Source organism: Trachurus japonicus, chromosome 3 (genome assembly GCF_045865225.1).
Source record: "Trachurus japonicus isolate A0001 chromosome 3, Traja_1.0".
Classification (NCBI taxonomy): Eukaryota; Metazoa; Chordata; class Actinopteri; order Carangiformes; family Carangidae; genus Trachurus; species Trachurus japonicus.
The window spans coordinates 17,000,267-17,018,300 of NC_140909.1; the positions used below are offsets into that span (position 1 = coordinate 17,000,267).

An 18,034-nucleotide genomic window follows, 5' to 3' on the forward strand; every position below is an offset into this window, starting at 1 on the left:
GAGAATGAATATATCAAGGAGCACCCAGGCACCATTAAATACCCTGTGCCCTCATCATATTTGCACACCCTTAATTGTACAACCCACACATCTCTAATTAGTTTAAATGCTCTCGTGGCTCCCCCGTCTGAAGAGTTGCATTTACTAAACAAACCCTCACCTCTCTGCATGGCAGTGTGATGAGAACCATCTGCTTCTTTCTTTTCTCTCTCTCTTTCTCTGCTTTCTTCCTCTTCTGTTCTCTGTGAAATGTGCCTTGTGATTTAATGATGAAAAGACTCTTCTAGCAACGTGTTTATGACCAAGTAAATTATGTTTATTGCTGTTTATTTTCTGGTTACATCTAGTTGACTGCAGATTGCCTCTGGTCATCATTTCTTTCTTCTGAATTCCACATTTTACCCGTTGTATTTGTTTTTCTTCCTTTCTTTTGCTTCTTTCTGTCTCTAAATATTTAGGTGTTTTAAGTTGATAGATTTCCCACGGTTTTTGCTCATCCCTCTCCCCTTCGTGTTGTTGTAGGTTGTGAGTCCCACCATCAGTTCCCCAGTTTGCCAGGAGCAGTTAATCGAAGCTGGAAAGCTGGTGGACCGATCAGTGGAGAGCTGCGTCCAGGCCTGCCTCTCAGCCACAGAGGATGGCGAGCTCCTCAAACAGGTCAGCCTCATTAGTATGTAAACCAATGGTGCACTTATCTCTTATTTTCTCTTGATTTTTTTAAAAAAAAGAGCTTGTCCCAATAAAGGCTAATTAGGAACAAATGACTTACTGGTTTGTTTCCTTGAATACTCAGACTTTTTGTCATTTAAACCACAGCAGCCGTTTTTTATTTGAAGAATTCAGCTTGTGTACCAACAACCAGATTAGGAGGCAATGAAGTTAATGAGTCCAATGTGCCTGGTTGGAATAAGAAGTAGGACTAATGCAATTTAAGAGGTGCAGCGCTAATGTTGGTGATGTTGATGTGTTGCAGGTGAGCGCAGCAGCCAGTGTGGTGAGTCAGGCTCTGGGAGACCTCCTGCAACACGTCCGTCAGTACACCTCAAGGGGAGAGCCAATCGGACGCTACGACCAGGCCACTGACACCATCATGACAGTCACCGAGAGCATCTTCAGCTCAATGGGAGACGCAGGTGAGTTCAAAAGAGTGCACTGTTGGTGAGGAAATACTGATGGAAAAAAACTCACATACTGGGAGTACAAAAGTACATTACGGTTTCATGATCTTATACTTCACAGTGGGTGGATGTATGTACAGTACAGCCTGACTTCGGGTTAAGGAACAGGCTAATTAATTGCAATTAAAGTTAGAATTACTTTTGATTTGAAAAGCACTTGTGGTTTAAGCAGTCATTAGCAGGAGAACACAGCCTGCAGCTAAAGTTTTCATTTGACACTCCAGCTGGAGGAGGGGTCTAGGCCTGGTAAGGTCAGGCAGTCAGGCAGTCCACCACTTTGTTCTGACTAAAGGATCTCAGTAACCTGAGGATCAATGGCCAGGGAAGCACCAGCATTCATGGCCTCCAGAGGATTAATCCTGCCGACTTTGGTGTGATCCGTTTTGAAGTGTTTAGAGTTAAATGTGTCAACAAGTTTTAGGCAGATTGTCAAGAAATTTGGCCGGCAACTTTACGATTTTTTTAAATTACTTTTGTGAACAAACTGAGCTGCAGGTTTAGTGCTAAATTAAAGGTTCATTGTGTAATAATTGGCATGCTTTATTGGCAAAATCTGAATATACTACCCATGAATATATTTGTATACGGTAAGTGTATAATCACTATAAAGTAAAATTTGTTTGGTTTTCGTAGCCTTGTAATTCTTCTTTTATATACACATATAGCAAGGGTCTTGCTTTGGAGAGTGTCACCAACTCGCACTGCCATGTTTGTATGGCAGCTTGAATGGAAAATCCAGCTAGACAGGGAGCACGTCTTGCGAGCTTCGCTTGCATAAATAATATAAACCAAGAAGGCGGCGGAAGGAAAGAAGGAGTAGGAAACAGCAGACATGTCAAGGCATTCATCAATGTAAGAATACAGCTGCGAACAATTCTGCGCCTTAAGCACACGTTGTGAATGTGACGTAGAGTTTTCTTAAAACCAGCTTAAGAAAGAATCTAAGAAGATTCTTAAGAAGATATTGGTGAATGAGGCCCAGTCTGAGCAAAAAAAAAAGCAGTGCAGTAAGTCAGTATGTGTGTGTTTTTTCCTTGCAAAATATCAAAATGGAGTTTTCAATGAAATAATGGGCCATGACATGAAACTCAACCTGGAATCTGGCCAGAGCCGATCTGCCTCGGCCAAGTGCCTTTTCAAAATTGATGTGAAATTGGGTGCACAGGAAAGATATCTAATCTTCCCATTAAAATGGACCCGTCATGGCTCTGTCTGGTTTTTGGGGCTTACTGTCTATCTGTACTCTCCTCATCCCATCTTGTCCTCTGAGAGACTGGCAAGATGGTGGGTTTGAATGGACTGCTGTCAACCATGCGGGAGCGACGGACAAAAGCTGTCAGCGATGTTAACAAGTCTGACAGCAGAGAAAGACACATAGACAGAGGGAGATGCAGGGAGAACATCCCAGCGGTCAGCCCGGGCGGATTGATTGGCTTGATAGACAAGTAGAGAATTGCTGAGTACATGCAGCCAGAAGGCGAATACTGCCTATGAACTAGTGTCAGATACGTCAATCTGTGTCACACCTGGCATTCAGGAAAGAAATGTGAAAAGGGGAAGTAAAAAACAAAGAAAAAAAAAAGAATACTCCTTCTTCAGTGGAGTGTTGGCACATTAGCTGATACATTCACATGAATTATAGAAGCCTTCTGCCAAATAGTTTCTGCTGTGTGTCCAGTTCTGCTTCGATAGAGAAAATACAGACACCAATTCCTTTCTTATCTCTCTTGTCTTCCCTCATTAGCCTACCTCTATGAAGATTTTCACGGCAAGTCAGAAATAATTACATCCAATTCCTTCTTTACAAGTCACCTTCAGGTCATGCAGATCTGATAAGGAGTTCATCCACTATGAGCTCAGTACTTTTGCATCTTGTTTTCTCCAACCAGCCTCTTTTTCTATGATGCTGACGATCAGTTCCGGCAGTGTTCAGCTTTACAAGTTAATTCACTATCAGACAGTTTAATAACTGATATGGATACAAAATGAAATGGTGTGAAATGAAAACATACACAAATGATACACAACAAGACAGACATCAAGCACAGCTTTACTCATTTTTTTTCTATAATGACACTGACAATGTTCTCATCTCTTTCTTCCTCCGCCTCTCATCCACAGGAGAGATGGTGCGTCAGGCCCGGGTCTTGGCTCAGGCCACTTCGGACCTGGTGAACGCCATGAGGTCTGATGCTGAGGCCGAGGTGGATTTGGACAATTCAAAGAAGTTACTGGCAGCTGCTAAACTTCTGGCGGATGCTACAGCGAGGATGGTGGAGGCAGCAAAGGTGAGCAGCATGTCAATAAACATGTAATAGTTGTGATTAATATCTTGTTGTTTTACATTTATATCTTGACTTTTGTCAACAGAAAGCACTTGATACAAACCGAGGGGGTGCTGCAAAATACAATTTAGTTATATATTGTACTTCACCTCGAAAAAAACTTTTGTTCTTTCTTAGGTTTTGATCACAGTGGTTTCTTAAGGGCATTCTTCTCCTGCTTCTTCTTCAGTCTGAAAACAATATTTCTGAAAGTGGTTTTGAAGTGTTTTCCACACTGTTGGGGAAAGTGAAGTCAGCATCTGTTCACTTTCTTGCTAATATGGAAATCAAAACATGGTTTTAGTTCTGTTTGTCTGATTATCACATAGTTACTTTACAAACCCTGGAACATGCAGCTCTCTTAGCCACAACTTCTCTCTGATTGAAATATGCACAAACAAAGTTGTAATTTTACAAATAGTGGCATAAATGTTTATCAAGCTGGTTAAGTGAAGGAAATTCTGCGTAAACGTTGTAGAGATCCATTTAGATTAAATGAACTCCACGATCCTGCTTAGTACACTGATTAATCCAAGGTTTAGTCTAATTTTCTAGTGTCACAGTGATGTGTTTGAAAGTGCAGTTATAAGAACTGTGCTATGAAAACATCTGAGCACAGAGTGAATGGTAAAATAAAAATACAAAACCATATTGTAGTGTTGAACTTTGAGAGATTGTGATCCACACAGTGTTTGGATTTACCGTCCATGTCTTCAGCGTAACATGATTAAGAGGACGTCCAAGTCTTTCTTCTTGGACTGCTGAAGGGCAGGCTTAACGTTTTCCACTCATCATCCCGTCTTCCTCTATCCAAACTATTTATCTGCTCTCGCTCTTCATCACTCTTATTATCTGTCTGCAGAATCACACGCTGGTACTAATAACTCTCCACTTCCACCATGAAAATTAAATGATGCCCTCCAGCTGGTTAGTCGAGTTAGATGCCAGACTTATCACCGTCACAGCTGTATGTTCATCTATGTCAATGGAGGCTGAGACCTCAGCCAACCGTTGTCTTGGTAACTGATTAATTGAGCTTGTGTGGTTTAGTCTTTTGGACAGTATGCTTCACAGAATTTGGCTCATTTCTTTAAAGTCCATGATCAGGTAATGATCTAGGCCTACTGCATCTAGGGCCACTGTTTTTTTGTTTTTTTTTTACTGTACATGTATTAGAGGGATCTCCAACACCCAAACCTGAACATTTATTTGCAGTGGACATCAGACATAACTCTATTCTTGGAAAGTTTGTGTCGTATGTGGTCCTGTTTGATTTAATTATGATTCCAATATTTGACACAAAAATCAACATGGATGAGATTTGGTAAAAATGACTTTATAACTGACTAGTTTCCAAAACAAATATGCTTTTTCAGCAGTTTTGGTTTGGAGATCAATGTGAGTTGTGATTAAATAGGTGAATAAAAGTGAGAAGTGATATAAGACACAAGAAGCTTTCGGAAGTAGCTGTCGGAGGGAAAAGGGTGTGATGTGTTGTATCGCTGTAAAACAGGCGGTGCTTTTTGAGAACTAGTCCCTCTAATGAATTCTTGCCTGTGATATCTTGTTTCACCCCCTGGAAGTGGGCTCGTTTTTAATAATTATGCAAATGTCTGTTCTCTTGAAATGGTGTCAGCGGTTGCCAGGAGACAGGTGACGGCTGAAAACTTCACCGACTTGAAACTGGTGGTCACTGACAATATTTCACAATAGGTGATAAATGCTACATTTTATCAAATGTTATCCAAAGTCTTGAAAGGTCGCGGCTCGTAAGACATTTTCAAAGTGACTTTATTTTCTATTTGTACACGTGTGTGTTTGTTGATAGTGATATCTTCTTGTTTGTATGACTTGTGCCTGCAGCAGCTGTGGGGTTAAACATTACCTTATTGACATGAATTTTTAGTAGCACCACCCGCCCACATCTTTGTGTCGCTGCAGGTGAAGCAGCTGAGTTCCCAGTTAATTAACCTAATGGCAGTGGGCTTAGCTGTCTCTCCAGAAGCAGGAGACATGCAGGCGCTAAGTGAAATTAGTCTCCACAGAACCCGGTTAACTCACGATGCTGGATACATAAACAGGGGGATGAAAACAGAACTGCTCACTAATATGGATAAACAACATCTCTTGACATTAAGCAGTGATTGTTTGAGTGAAGAGGAGCCGCAGCTGAGTCTGAGTGCAGTGATTAAGTCTGCGTCATATACAAAGATCTGTAAACACTGACTGAATAGTCGGAGATTACTTGTATGTGCTGGTGACAGCTACGTAGATGTGCGTGTCTGTTAGTGTCTTTTCCAATATCCTGAGACACTGAGGGAAAAAGCTTTTTTAAGAAAAAAGTGCAAAGACTGTAGAAAGACAGGGAATGTGTACCATCTGTTTGCCCACCAAACTCTCACCTGCTACATATAGCATAGACTGATTGTTGTGTGTGGTGTGTGTGTGTGTGTGTGTGTTCGTGTTCCCAGGGGGCTGCAGCATACCCCGAGAACGAGGACCAGCAGCAGAGACTGCGGGAGGCAGCAGAAGGTCTGCGTGTGGCCACCAACGCTGCTGCTCAGAACGCCATTAAGAAGAAACTGATCAACAGACTGGAGGTCAGTGATGCTGGCAAACACATATTTACACATTTTTGCCCCAAGTGTAACTGCTTCTACAATTAGAGACAAAAATATTAACATCAAGACTAATTTTAAGTGTCACTGTTTCCAGGACCATGTTTGGGACCTTAAATCACCCATATCTACATCATCTATAGTGTACAAATGGAGACAACACTGGGCAAGATCAGCCAGGAATAGATGTTGATTTTAGCAGCATGTCTGTCACCATGAAACATCAGGGCTACAGGATTATTTCACTCCTGACTCACTGCCACTTCAAATTACAGTATTCAGCTCATTGACAGGGTTTATGGAGGCACATCTTGTATTAGTTCTACTCCCAGTAATAGCAAGATTTTTTTAAAGTAAATATACTGTAGTAATACATTATGTTTGTATAAATTGGAGAGGTTTTGCTGTTCTTACACTCGAGCAATGAAATATACTTGTTAAATAATGTATTTAAATGGCCTACAGAAATGTGTCGCCAACTGACTGTCTTTTGGTTCGATTTTTTCAACGAAAAACAAATCTGTGAAGAAAAATAACAAGACTGTGAGGGATTGTTATTTTTTCCCTTCTTCTGTCTGCTTTATGTCTATAACTTTGAGTGTCATTAGGCTGATGTGGTGTGTGTACTGTACATGTGTGTACTTGTCTTCATTTGTTTTGTAATTGTTAAAGAAAGAAAAGGAAAAAAAACCCTGTACATTTCAAACCCACTCACCTCAAACACCTCAACAATAGAGTCTTTTAATGTCCAGACTCAAAAGCAGAGCTGTGACCTTCAAAATGTTTCTGCTGAAAGAAAGACACTGTTTAATCACATTTTACACTTTGTTGTTTGTGTTTTTTCTGTCTTTTCCTCAGAACGCAGCTAAGCAAGCCGCGGCTGCAGCCACACAGACCATCGCTGCTGCTCAAAATGCTGCTGCATCCAACAAGAACACTGCTGCTCACCAGCAGCTGGTGCAGAGCTGTAAGGTGAGGATCAATGCTGACTGACAGCAGGCTGCTATTTATTGTTTGATGTCCTTTTTTTGGTCTTGTTTGTTCTATTTTTCTTCCTTTTAATGAATCATTGAAGATGTTTATCTCCCACTCTTTTCTTTCATACCCTCACTGAGCACTTTCTCATTTGTTTTTCAATGTCACTTGTGCACCCCCAGTGAGATGACTGATGATTTATGAAACTGTATAGAGAAATGTTATTCTGAGGCCTCTCTAGTTAATCTCTCTTTATACACTGTGTTTTTTTTGTGTGTGTGTGTGTGTGTGTGTGTAGGCAGTGGCTGAGCACATCCCACAGCTCGTCCAGGGAGTCCGCGGCAGTCAGGCCAAACCAGAGGACCTCAGTGCACAACTCGCCCTCATCATCGCCAGTCAGAACTTCCTACAGGTGCAGCACCAACCTGCTCTCACTGTGGCTCCACAATTTCTTGACTTTAGCTGCAGAAAGGGTTGTGCCCATAGTCAAACCGAGTAACGTCAATTCTACATTGGAAACTAGGCTGAACAAAGTATAAATAGTATTTCTGTCATGTGGGGAGCCATTAAAAATAGGCCTGTAACCTCTTTTCAGTGGAAGCAGGCTGTTAAAGAACCACTGGTGGGGTGGTATTTTGTGTTTAATGCCTCAGTGGTCCTTTTAGTGTTCCTCAAATACAATAGTGGTGAAATATCTACCACATAATTTGACCTTTGTTCCTTTTTGTTGCCCATAGTAACATTTCCTCAATGCTTTAAGGTGAAATAAACATTTTTATTATTTTGTAAAAAAGAAAATATATATATTTGAAACAAATTTCCTTATTTCTTTGTGGTCCCTGCAGCCTGGTAGTAAGATGGTGACCTCCGCTAAGTCATCTGTTCCCACGGTGACGGATCAGGCTGCAGCCATGCAACTAGGTCAATGTGCCAAGAACCTGGCTACCTGCCTGGCTGAGCTGAGGACGTCTGCACAGAAGGTAGACACAAAAGGGAGCTCACACACACACACACACACACACACACACACACACACACACACACACACACACACACACACACACCTACTGTATACTCACACACACAAGTATGCAATATGCATATCAAGTATGCACAAAATTACTGCATTCAAATATGCAAACTACATACAAACAAACCCAACATGCTTAAATAATTCCAGGAAGGCACAGTGCGTCTTGAGATCATGTATAATGAGCATGATGATGAAATCACAGTATGGGCAAAAATATAGCCAACTGTTTATTACAAAGTGCGACAGGGTGCTGTTGAGTAGAGTTCTTGTTTCACTTTGGCGTCCACATTAAATGCAGTGAAGTGTAAACTGCTGTGTTAGAAGGTTTTAAATTGCACACTAGGCGTCTGAATTAAGTCACATCAACTCACTTGTGACAATAATTTGATGCATTTTCTTCAACTACAGGATTTACAGCAAATGTATGTTTTTCCTGACAGCATTATTTTTATGTTTTATGTTGGGGATCGCAGCTTCCAGGTGCAAAACATAGGTTAGAAAATGTGTTAGTATTTGAAATTTGAGCTGCAGTAACACTTACTTTGTTTTCCAGGCTCATGAAGCTTGCGGTCCCATGGAGATCGACTCTGCGCTCACTGCAATCCAGACCCTGAGAAGTGAGCTACAGGACGCCAAGCAGGCTGCTGTTAATACCCAACTGAAACCACTACCTGGAGAATCGGTAAGAGACAGTTTAGACGCGTTAGGTTGATTTTTATATAGACTTGTATAGATTTCATGTGGTGTATTTGCCCCCTTTTCCCTCTGCTTCAGTTGGAGAAGTGTGCTCAGGATCTGGGCAGCACCTCCAAATCAGTGGGATCCTCCATGGCTCAGCTGCTAACCTGTGCTGCACAAGGAAATGAACACTACACAGGTTGGTGCTGTACTGACATTAGTAAAAAATTGTTCTCCCACGGTATCCAGTTGTTGTCCCTTCTGTTTGTCTGAAAACTTAGGTAAGACTTGCAATTATTAATCAGTGCAGTATCTCCTTTTTGTAATTCATCTTGCAGTCAGCAACATCTTTTTTTTTGCTTTGCAGTACACACTGTGCACAAAGCCTCTTTCTTTTTTCACATGACTGAATTATTTGATGTGATTGAATAATCCAATTCAATTATCCAATATGTGGCATCAAAAGTCAGTTAATATTTTAACTTAAATGGACTGCTATGTAAGATGCATTAGAGCAAAATAAGGCCAGTGACTCTTGTTTTGACTCAGTTTTCATGACCTCGGTTAGAATACAGCACATCGCTCTGAGGAAAATACCCCTACTGACTGCAACATGTTTAACTTTCCTTCAGTAATCTTGTTAACTGCAACATAATATGGTTTCATTCTGCTGTTTTTTTCCCCCTATACCTTTGTTGCTGTGCGCAGGAATAGCAGCCAGGGAAACGGCTCAGGCCCTGAAAACTCTGGCCCAGGCGGCCCGTGGCGTCGCCGCTTCCACCACAGACCCCAAGGCTGCAGCTGCCATGTTGGACTCGGCCCGCGATGTTATGGAGGGCTCAGCGCTTCTCATTCATGAGGCCAAGCAGGCGCTGATTTCCCCCGGAGACGCCGAGAGCCAACAGAGGCTGGCACAGGTGAGATGGTTCAGAATTCCTCTGGGGTATGGAGTCATTTTTTTTTTCTTCGCTCGTCTGTTCTTTTTAACACTCGCGAGTGACTCTCGACGCTGCAGGCTGGAAAGCTCAGTCTAAACTTCATCCTTCTGTCAGACTTTAGCACCTGTGCCAACAAGCTAACACCACCAATTGTCACCATGGAGACAAGTCTGCAGAGTTTTTTTTGAAGGTTGTCAAAATCAAAATATACTTGTGAGTCTGAGACTTTTGTTTGCAAGTGCTGAGTCACTTTTAATTGAAGTGTGAATCCTCTGTTTTACATAAAAGGAAGTGACTGTGATGGAGCTAGAGACAGCCGACTCTTAGACACTGCAGCACTTCTTTCTGTACTCGTGATGTTTTGCAGAATATTTCCACATGGATAAAGTCTTATCTGGATGAATTTCTACATCTGCTGAGTTCGACATGAAAGTGAACACCTGTCAAATATAGCAAGGGACTCCTGTAATAAACCAGGTGGCGTGTTCAGAGGCCAGCTACCTTACTTATTTATGTCTTGTCCTCATTTTTCTCCCCCAAATGATTTAATTATCTTGGTAGCAATGTAGAAAAATTAATAAGGGAATCACAAAAACACAAATGAAGCTGCTTTTCCCTCCTGAAAAAAATACCCTAATATAATACTATGAAATCATTTAAATTTGGTTTGGGACACAAAATTGAATTAAGAGTTTACTGGTTCTTGATTGCATCTCGGTGTATTGCTTCAATAAGGTTATTTCCATATTGTCATAGGCTTCTGCACAACCAAACAGAACAAAAAGATAATATATTGGTTGATGTTTGTAAAAGAAAGGGAAAAAAATAGTGACATCAGCTGCTAGGCACAAGCGTATTTTTTAAAGCAGACTTCTAGTTCAGCCTGGTCGCCTTTACAGTAAATCTCGCAGCACCAGCTTCCTCTAAACCAGAGCCTACTGTGTTACAGGTGGCCAAGGCTGTGTCTCATTCCCTGAATAACTGCGTCAACTGTCTACCTGGCCAGAAGGACGTGGACATGGCTTTGAAAAGCATCGGGGAGGCCAGCAAGAAGCTGCTCATTGAGACTGTGAGTATGGATGTCGGGTGTTGATACAGGACCAAAACAACACTTGATATCAGTCCACATATGAACATCCTGTCACCTTTCATCCTGAATGTCGTCTTTGTGTCCTCCGTTCAGATCCCTCCATCCTCCAAGTCGTTCCAGGAGGCCCAGAGTGAGCTGAACCAAACTGCAGCAGACCTGAACCAGTCAGCAGGCGATGTGGTCCACGCCTCCAGAGGCTCCAGCAGCCAGCTGGCAGTGGCTTCTGGGAAGTTCGGTCAAGACTTCGATGAGTTCCTGGATGCTGGCATCGAAATGGCTGGGCACACTCAGGTTTGTCTTGTTGTATATATCTTTTTTTTTTTACACCGCAATGATTCTTCCATTATGACCTGATGTAATGATCGAGCGTCATTCCAGAAAAAAGATGACCAGGTGCAGGTCATTGGGAACCTGAAGAACATCTCCATGGCTTCTAGCAAGCTGCTGCTGGCTGCCAAGAGTCTCTCTGTGGACCCTGCCGCGGCAAACGCCAAGAACCTGCTATCTGCTGCTGCAAGGTACCACACCCTGCCAATACACAGTCCTAACCAGCGCATTTCTTGATGCATTTATCCACATTGTATACAGAGTTTCTCACAAACACCTGCACTCATCTTCAGGGACTTTGGAGTCATATGTATCTTCTTTTTATTCTATTTGTTCCAGAGCTGTGACTGACAGCATTAACCAGCTGATCACGCTGTGTACACAGCAGGCCCCCGGACAAAAGGAATGTGACAATGCTCTTAGAGAGTTGGAGGTAAATAAAACTTTATCACTTTGTAGTGGAAGATCCAGGAATCATGTCAACAAATGATTGGTTTAATACCCCCATTTAGGGGTGTAAAGGTATACCGTACTTCGGTATACCGCGGTGTTGTAAAGCCACGGTGGTGATACCGTGAGATTTCCAAGCTCACGGTGACGGTAACGTTAATTAATTAATTATTTTAATATTATGCGGCGCTGCCGGCGCACTTACACGTCGGTAACTCAAAACATTTCACTCCACATTCACACGCAAGTCAGCTGGAAATAGCTCGCTCCTTCGTTGGTTTCTCTTTTTTTCCCTCTCACTGTGATGGTAATTAATTAATTATTTTAATATTATGCGGCGCCGGCGCAACTCCACACGTTGGGAACTCAAAACATTTCACTTCACATTCACATGCAAGTTGGCCGGAAATAGCTCGCTCCTTCGTTGGTTTCTCTTTTTTCCCCTCTCCGGAGCTCCCCCACAGTTCTGGCAGCCTGACCGGTCTCTCTGCACTGTGGCGCTGCGGAGCTCCAGGCCCCGGTCTTCCTGCTCCTCTTCCCCAGAGACAGCACCCTGTGGCCGGTCACCCAGCGCGAGGAGTCTCCCTGTAGCATGAGGCTGTGCTAACGGCTGCTAATGGCGGCGCTGCTCGTACCAGCGGTCGCCCGCCGCGGTCCCGTTGCCGGGGACGGTGACGACGGCAACTGGTATCGCCTCATTACCTTTTACAGTCTATGCTCATTACCGGCAGCTGGTGCACAGCGGCGGCATCGGGGCTGGCGCCGCTGCTATTAGTAGGCTAGCACCGAGCACAGCCTCATGCTACAGGGAGACTCTTAGCGCTGGGTGACCCAGGACAGGGGGGGGTGTGAGAGGTGCTTTTTTCAAATTTTTCTCATCCTCTTTCAAATCGTAGACCATAGCTTTACGTATAAACCAAATATAAGTTGTATTACTTTACATAAAGCATGTACTTTAATTTTAATACCGTCACCGTGAAATACCGCGGTATACTGTACTAATACCGTTACCGTACCGTACTGTAAAATCCCATACCGTTACACCCCTAATCCTGATCACATTCTAATTGGGGTTTATTGACCACAGACCATCTGTATCATGTCCAAACAAGGAATAATAATTGTTGCGCCGATTCTCTCTGGTGCTATCCACTGAGAGTAACAGTAAATAACCTGAGGAATACTCTCAAATAAACTCAAACACCGTATGCACACTTGTCTCTCAGGCTGTCAGAGGAATGCTGGACAACCCCAATGAGCCCATCAGTGACCTCTCCTACTTTGACTGTATTGAAAGTGTGATGGAGAACTCCAAGGTAGGCCTTTACATCAAACAGCCAAGTGATTAAAACACTGGACACTCTGCACCTACTGTAGAGCTTTGCATCTAAGAAATTCTCCCTTGTTTCTCCTCTGTCCAGGTCCTCGGGGAGTCCATGGCAGGTATTTCACAAAACTGCAAGACCGGAGATGTGCCTGCGTTCGGAGACTGTGTGGGATCAGCCTCGAAGGCCCTGTGTGGCCTCACTGAAGCTGCAGGACAGGTACATTGGAGATATGTTCTATTGAGTGGTTTATTTAGTGATGCTGGTGTGCATTGGTGACGAGTGTTATTTCTGCCCAGGCTGCCTATCTGGTGGGCGTGTCTGATCCCAACAGTCAGGCAGGGCACCAGGGGTTGGTCGACCCCATCCAGTTTGCCAAAGCCAATCAGGCGATCCAGATGGCCTGTCAGAACCTCGTGGACCCAGACAGCAGTCCCTCCCAGGTAAACGCACCTGTGATATCCTCTGTCGATAAATCAACATTATTGTCGGGTTAGGGGTTTTTCAACATCGGTTGTACATTCCATAGCTTCTCTGCAGATGTGTGGTTTTATGTGGTTTATTATTTGTTTTATGATCACAGATTATCTTATATTAACCATGAATAAAATAATATCCTTGATTTATCTTTCAATCATCATAATCATCATTTTACACATTTAAATGAAGCCAGTTCCTTTTGTGTAACACTATCATTGTTGAAAATGCAGAACCACTTAGAAAAATTCAGAGCAGGTGCTGAATCTTCTGCAGAAATTAATATTTTGAAACTGACAGTCTTCCTTTTGTACCTCTCGAAATTGTACAATGTTCTGTGCAAACGTCTGATACAAACATGTCCAACTGTTTTTGTAGCTAGACGCCTTCACTCCGGGTGTGAAAGTCTAATATTTACCTCATTATCACCTTATTTTTCTCAACAGTATTCTTTGAAACCGTTGATAATTATAAGCCCCCTGCATGCGATCTCACATAAATCAGTTCTCAGCTCGCCGGTCTATAGCAGAGGTTTCAGGGAAGGTGCCTGTTTTTGGAATGGATAATAGCTTTTAGTATATACAGTATAAATGTCAGTAGTCAAAACACTAGACTCTCAGGCTCAGTGTGTTTATATGTGCGGCATGACACAAGTACTGAGCACTTGATGACTGCGTCGTCATCTGCAAAAAGACTCTAAGGATTAAATTTCAATTTCTGATTGAACATTTTGGTGTTTATCATGCGGCAGGTGCTCTCTGCAGCCACCATTGTTGCTAAGCACACCTCAGCTCTGTGCAACGCCTGCCGCCTGGCTTCCTCCAAGACGACCAACCCAGTTGCCAAGAGACACTTTGTCCAGTCTGCCAAAGAGGTGGCGAACAGCACGGCCAACTTGGTAAAAACTATCAAGGTAGGTTTCCTCTGTTGGTCTCGTGACAACAATGGCTCTGTCCCCTTATTAGACACAGTTAAGACTTTGATAGTGTTGGATTCTGGGGCATTTGCGACTCATTTCAGCTCAAAATTGTTTCGTAGATTTCTGTCAAACTCCTGCCAAGGATGTATGTCTTGACACTCGGGTGTTCCCCTTCCCCCTGCAGGCCTTGGATGGAGATTTCTCAGATGAGAACAGGAACAGGTGTCGAGTGGCCACGACTCCGCTGATCGAGGCTGTGGAAAACCTTACAATATTTGCTTCCAACCCAGAGTTTGCCAGTGTCCCTGCTCAAATCAGCCGCGAGGTACGCCCAGTATTTATGGAGAGCTATTACTATTATTGTTATTATGTCAAAACCAAACGTGCATGTGCAAGATGTCCACAACTGTCTCTGTCTCTCCATAGGGCGCTTTGGCCCAGGAGCCGATCCTCCAGTCAGCATGCTCCATGCTTGACAGCTCCACGCACCTGCTCAAGACTGCACGCTCCCTGGTTATCAACCCCAAAGACCCGCCCACATGGTCGGTGCTGGCCGGTCATTCACGCACCGTCTCCGACTCCATCAAGAGTCTCATCACGGCCATCAGGTTAGTGAACAAAAATACATACAAGAGAAGAGGAAAGTCTTTTACGTCACTTTTCCATTTTGTATTTACTACGGTCACATCATTAGACAAATTCAAAGTCCTTAAAAAAGTGATTTCAAAGTTCTGTACCGTGGTGTGTGACAAGTGCTCGGTCTTAAAACTCCCCAGCTTTCATTTTTAATCTCTTCTTTCACACCTTTTGTACCTGACCTTGATCAGAACAAAACTGATGCCCACGAGGAACTAATTCCCTGTGTCAAATGAGCTGAATGTTAAGGTTCCTGCATGGCTCAGAACATCTGCACATTAGCATTCACTCGCAGCAGGCTTTGCATCTCTTTCAACGCTCATGCCCTTATCACAGTCTCCCTTTTAAGACTGCTAAATTGAATGCTGGGAGTTTGGCCCGGGCCTTTTAATGGTATTGGCTGATACACTGCGGTGCCATTGAACATAAATAGGAATGGACGCTGCCCTGCAAAGGAAGACCTCATACTCTGTTAGTCTCATTAAACAAAAAGGTGAAGTTTTATTTTATTTTTTAATGCCAGTGTTCCGTCATGCAGGGATATCGATGTTTAACTAAACTTATTCTACCCATGAGGCCACTGCCTCAGAGCACTCAGAGGCTTCAAAACTAATTTGGCTGCACAGCTTGACGTCCCCTCTGAAGTGAAGGGACCAGACCCCACAGGCCTCATTTAAGGAGATGAGACCTAAACAGCAAAGAGTTATAGTAGAGATGTTATAGAGACGCCCTGCAAACCTGTGTTTTAGTGTTAGGTTAACATCCCCCCTTCTTTTCTCTCTTCCTGTGTGTGATGTTATTTTTTTCATGGCCTGTGTCTTTCCTCCCCCGCCCGTACATCATCCTTCCACCTTTTACTCTCATTCTTGTTTCCGACCATTTTCCTGCTTTCTGTTTCTCCTGTTTGCCTGCTCCCCGTTTTATTCTCAGGGACAAGGCTCCGGGCCAGCGGGAATGCGACTTCTCAATTGATAACATCAACAAATGTATCCGGGACATTGAGCAGGCCTCTCTGGCAGCAGTCAGCCAAAACTTACCCAGCAGGGATGACATCTCACTGGAAGTAAGAAATCATTAGAAAATTTACTCAACATGTGTAACTTTCTCTGTTTGCATTAGTCTCTGTCCTCATGTCCTTGTCTGGTTGTTTATCCCAATCTCAAATTTTTAAGCTGATCATATCTCTACGGTAGGTCAGCTGAATGTCATGTGATGGAGTTGGACGTTCCCTGTTGGTGTTTTGGCTCTTTCAAAATGAATTGGTGCAAACAATTTCTATAAGGGGGTGTTGACAGCTAGATGTAGAGACTTCGTTCTGAACAAGATATTGAACCTATATTTGCATTCTACCAGTTTCAGCCTACTCTCTTCCTCCATTCTCTTATTTACAATATTTTAAACATGTTCCATCATCTGGCTTTAGAGGCAGAAATAGGATATGCAACGTGCTTCACTGGGAATTCGTCTATATTAAAATTCTATATATGTGAGCACAGAGAGGAGGAGAAGCAAACAGAAAAAGGGCTGAAACCAGCGGACACAAGACAGAATGTAAATATGACACGACACTGTCAGGTTTTTTTTTATATATATATATATACAGCCCTTCCACAACAGTTTCACCTAGACAGACATACTCCAGGCTTTGACTTAGTCTTGTGGCTCCCTTTGAAATTACAGATCTATTATTGGTGGTTTTAATTAGGTCTCTGTCCATTGTAGGTCACAAACAACCAAGGGATTTGAAGTCATTAAAAAAAAACACATTTCATTCAGCGTATTTCATCATTTCAACATGATCTGATCTAAAATCTCATGACCATTCGTCAGATTTTACATATTTAAATGCAGAACGAGTCCTAGTCCTAGTGCAGCACTTTGCATTAAAAGGATTTAAGCTCACATAGAAGAACTCGGAGTAGCTCCTGAACAGGTTTCTCATCGGGTTTTTCATCTAATTTACTTGAATACACCTCTGTCTCCCCTAAAAAGCAACACAAAAAACTCATTTCTTTTTTATTTCTTCTCTTAGGCGCTACAAGAGCAGCTGACGTCCACTGTGCAGGAAATTGGCCACCTAATTGACCCCATTTCCACCGCTGCCAGGGGCGAAGCTTCCCAACTAGGACACAAGGTATATAGGGCAGCGAGTTAATTACTTCACTTTAATGCTGTAACTGTGGAGCAACACAGTGATACTTCTAGCAGCGATGATGACAGTATTTCATATTTACTTACATTAGAAGTGGATGATATTAACCAAACTAATATTATCATTATTATTACTTCATATATATATAATGATGCAATATCTGATTATGTGACATATTTTCAGTATGTTTTGCTTTGCTGTGTTAAATAAATCATACATTTCAGTTCAGATGGTAAAAATCTTTTTGATACCATTGAACTCGCTTAGAGCTACCTGTAGCCAAAGGATCATCTCTCTGTATATGAAGTTTCCGGTTGTGAGTTGTGTGTGTTGTGTGTGTATTTTTTTCCCCCTGCGAGAACTCATTAAAAACTTTCACTGTTTGCATCAGGTGACACAACTGGCTGGTTACTTTGAACCGCTGATTATAGCCTCTGTGGGTGTGGCATCCAAGCTGCACGACCACCAGCAGCAAATGACTTTCCTGGACCAAACTAAGACCCTGGCCGAGTCCGCCCTGCAGATGCTCTATGCCGCCAAGGAGGGTGGCGGAAACCGAAAGGTATGACCAGTTTGTGCTCCATTTAATCCAAGATCCAACCACATTTGTTAAGAGATAACGGGAACACATTTGTTGACAACATACATCTGTAAATATACGACGTGTGTGTGCTGTGCTTCACAGGCATCCCACACCCACGATGCCATAGCAGAGGCCGCCCAACTCATGAAAGAGGCCGTTGATGATATCATGATGACGCTGAACGAGGCTGCCAGTGAAGTGGGAATGGTGGGAGGAATGGTGGAGTCCATTGCAGATGCCATGGCCAAGGTGACTCAAAGGATGTCTCATGATGCTCGGGTGCAGGGTAAACAATGGTGATCAGAATACACAGTATAGTTTTTATAGTGTC

At 42.9% G+C, this 18,034-nt stretch overlaps 1 protein-coding gene across 1 annotated transcript in view; it reads left to right on the forward strand.

Moving 5' to 3' along the window:
* LOC146989828 (talin-2) overlaps nt 1-18,034 on the forward strand; it is a 90,853-nt gene that overhangs the window by 57,151 nt on the left and 15,668 nt on the right. Inside the window, exons 20-43 of the mRNA XM_085764248.1 lie at nt 523-657; nt 974-1,133; nt 3,300-3,466; nt 5,974-6,102; nt 6,979-7,092; nt 7,394-7,507; nt 7,941-8,075; nt 8,682-8,810; nt 8,903-9,005; nt 9,515-9,723; nt 10,694-10,813; nt 10,928-11,125; nt 11,213-11,352; nt 11,501-11,594; nt 12,838-12,927; nt 13,033-13,155; nt 13,236-13,379; nt 14,165-14,326; nt 14,517-14,657; nt 14,759-14,940; nt 15,899-16,031; nt 17,001-17,102; nt 17,512-17,682; nt 17,806-17,952. Of these exons, the coding sequence (XP_085620374.1) occupies nt 523-657; nt 974-1,133; nt 3,300-3,466; nt 5,974-6,102; nt 6,979-7,092; nt 7,394-7,507; nt 7,941-8,075; nt 8,682-8,810; nt 8,903-9,005; nt 9,515-9,723; nt 10,694-10,813; nt 10,928-11,125; nt 11,213-11,352; nt 11,501-11,594; nt 12,838-12,927; nt 13,033-13,155; nt 13,236-13,379; nt 14,165-14,326; nt 14,517-14,657; nt 14,759-14,940; nt 15,899-16,031; nt 17,001-17,102; nt 17,512-17,682; nt 17,806-17,952 (3,342 nt within the window). The remainder of the gene's footprint in view (nt 1-522; nt 658-973; nt 1,134-3,299; nt 3,467-5,973; nt 6,103-6,978; nt 7,093-7,393; nt 7,508-7,940; nt 8,076-8,681; nt 8,811-8,902; nt 9,006-9,514; nt 9,724-10,693; nt 10,814-10,927; nt 11,126-11,212; nt 11,353-11,500; nt 11,595-12,837; nt 12,928-13,032; nt 13,156-13,235; nt 13,380-14,164; nt 14,327-14,516; nt 14,658-14,758; nt 14,941-15,898; nt 16,032-17,000; nt 17,103-17,511; nt 17,683-17,805; nt 17,953-18,034) is intronic.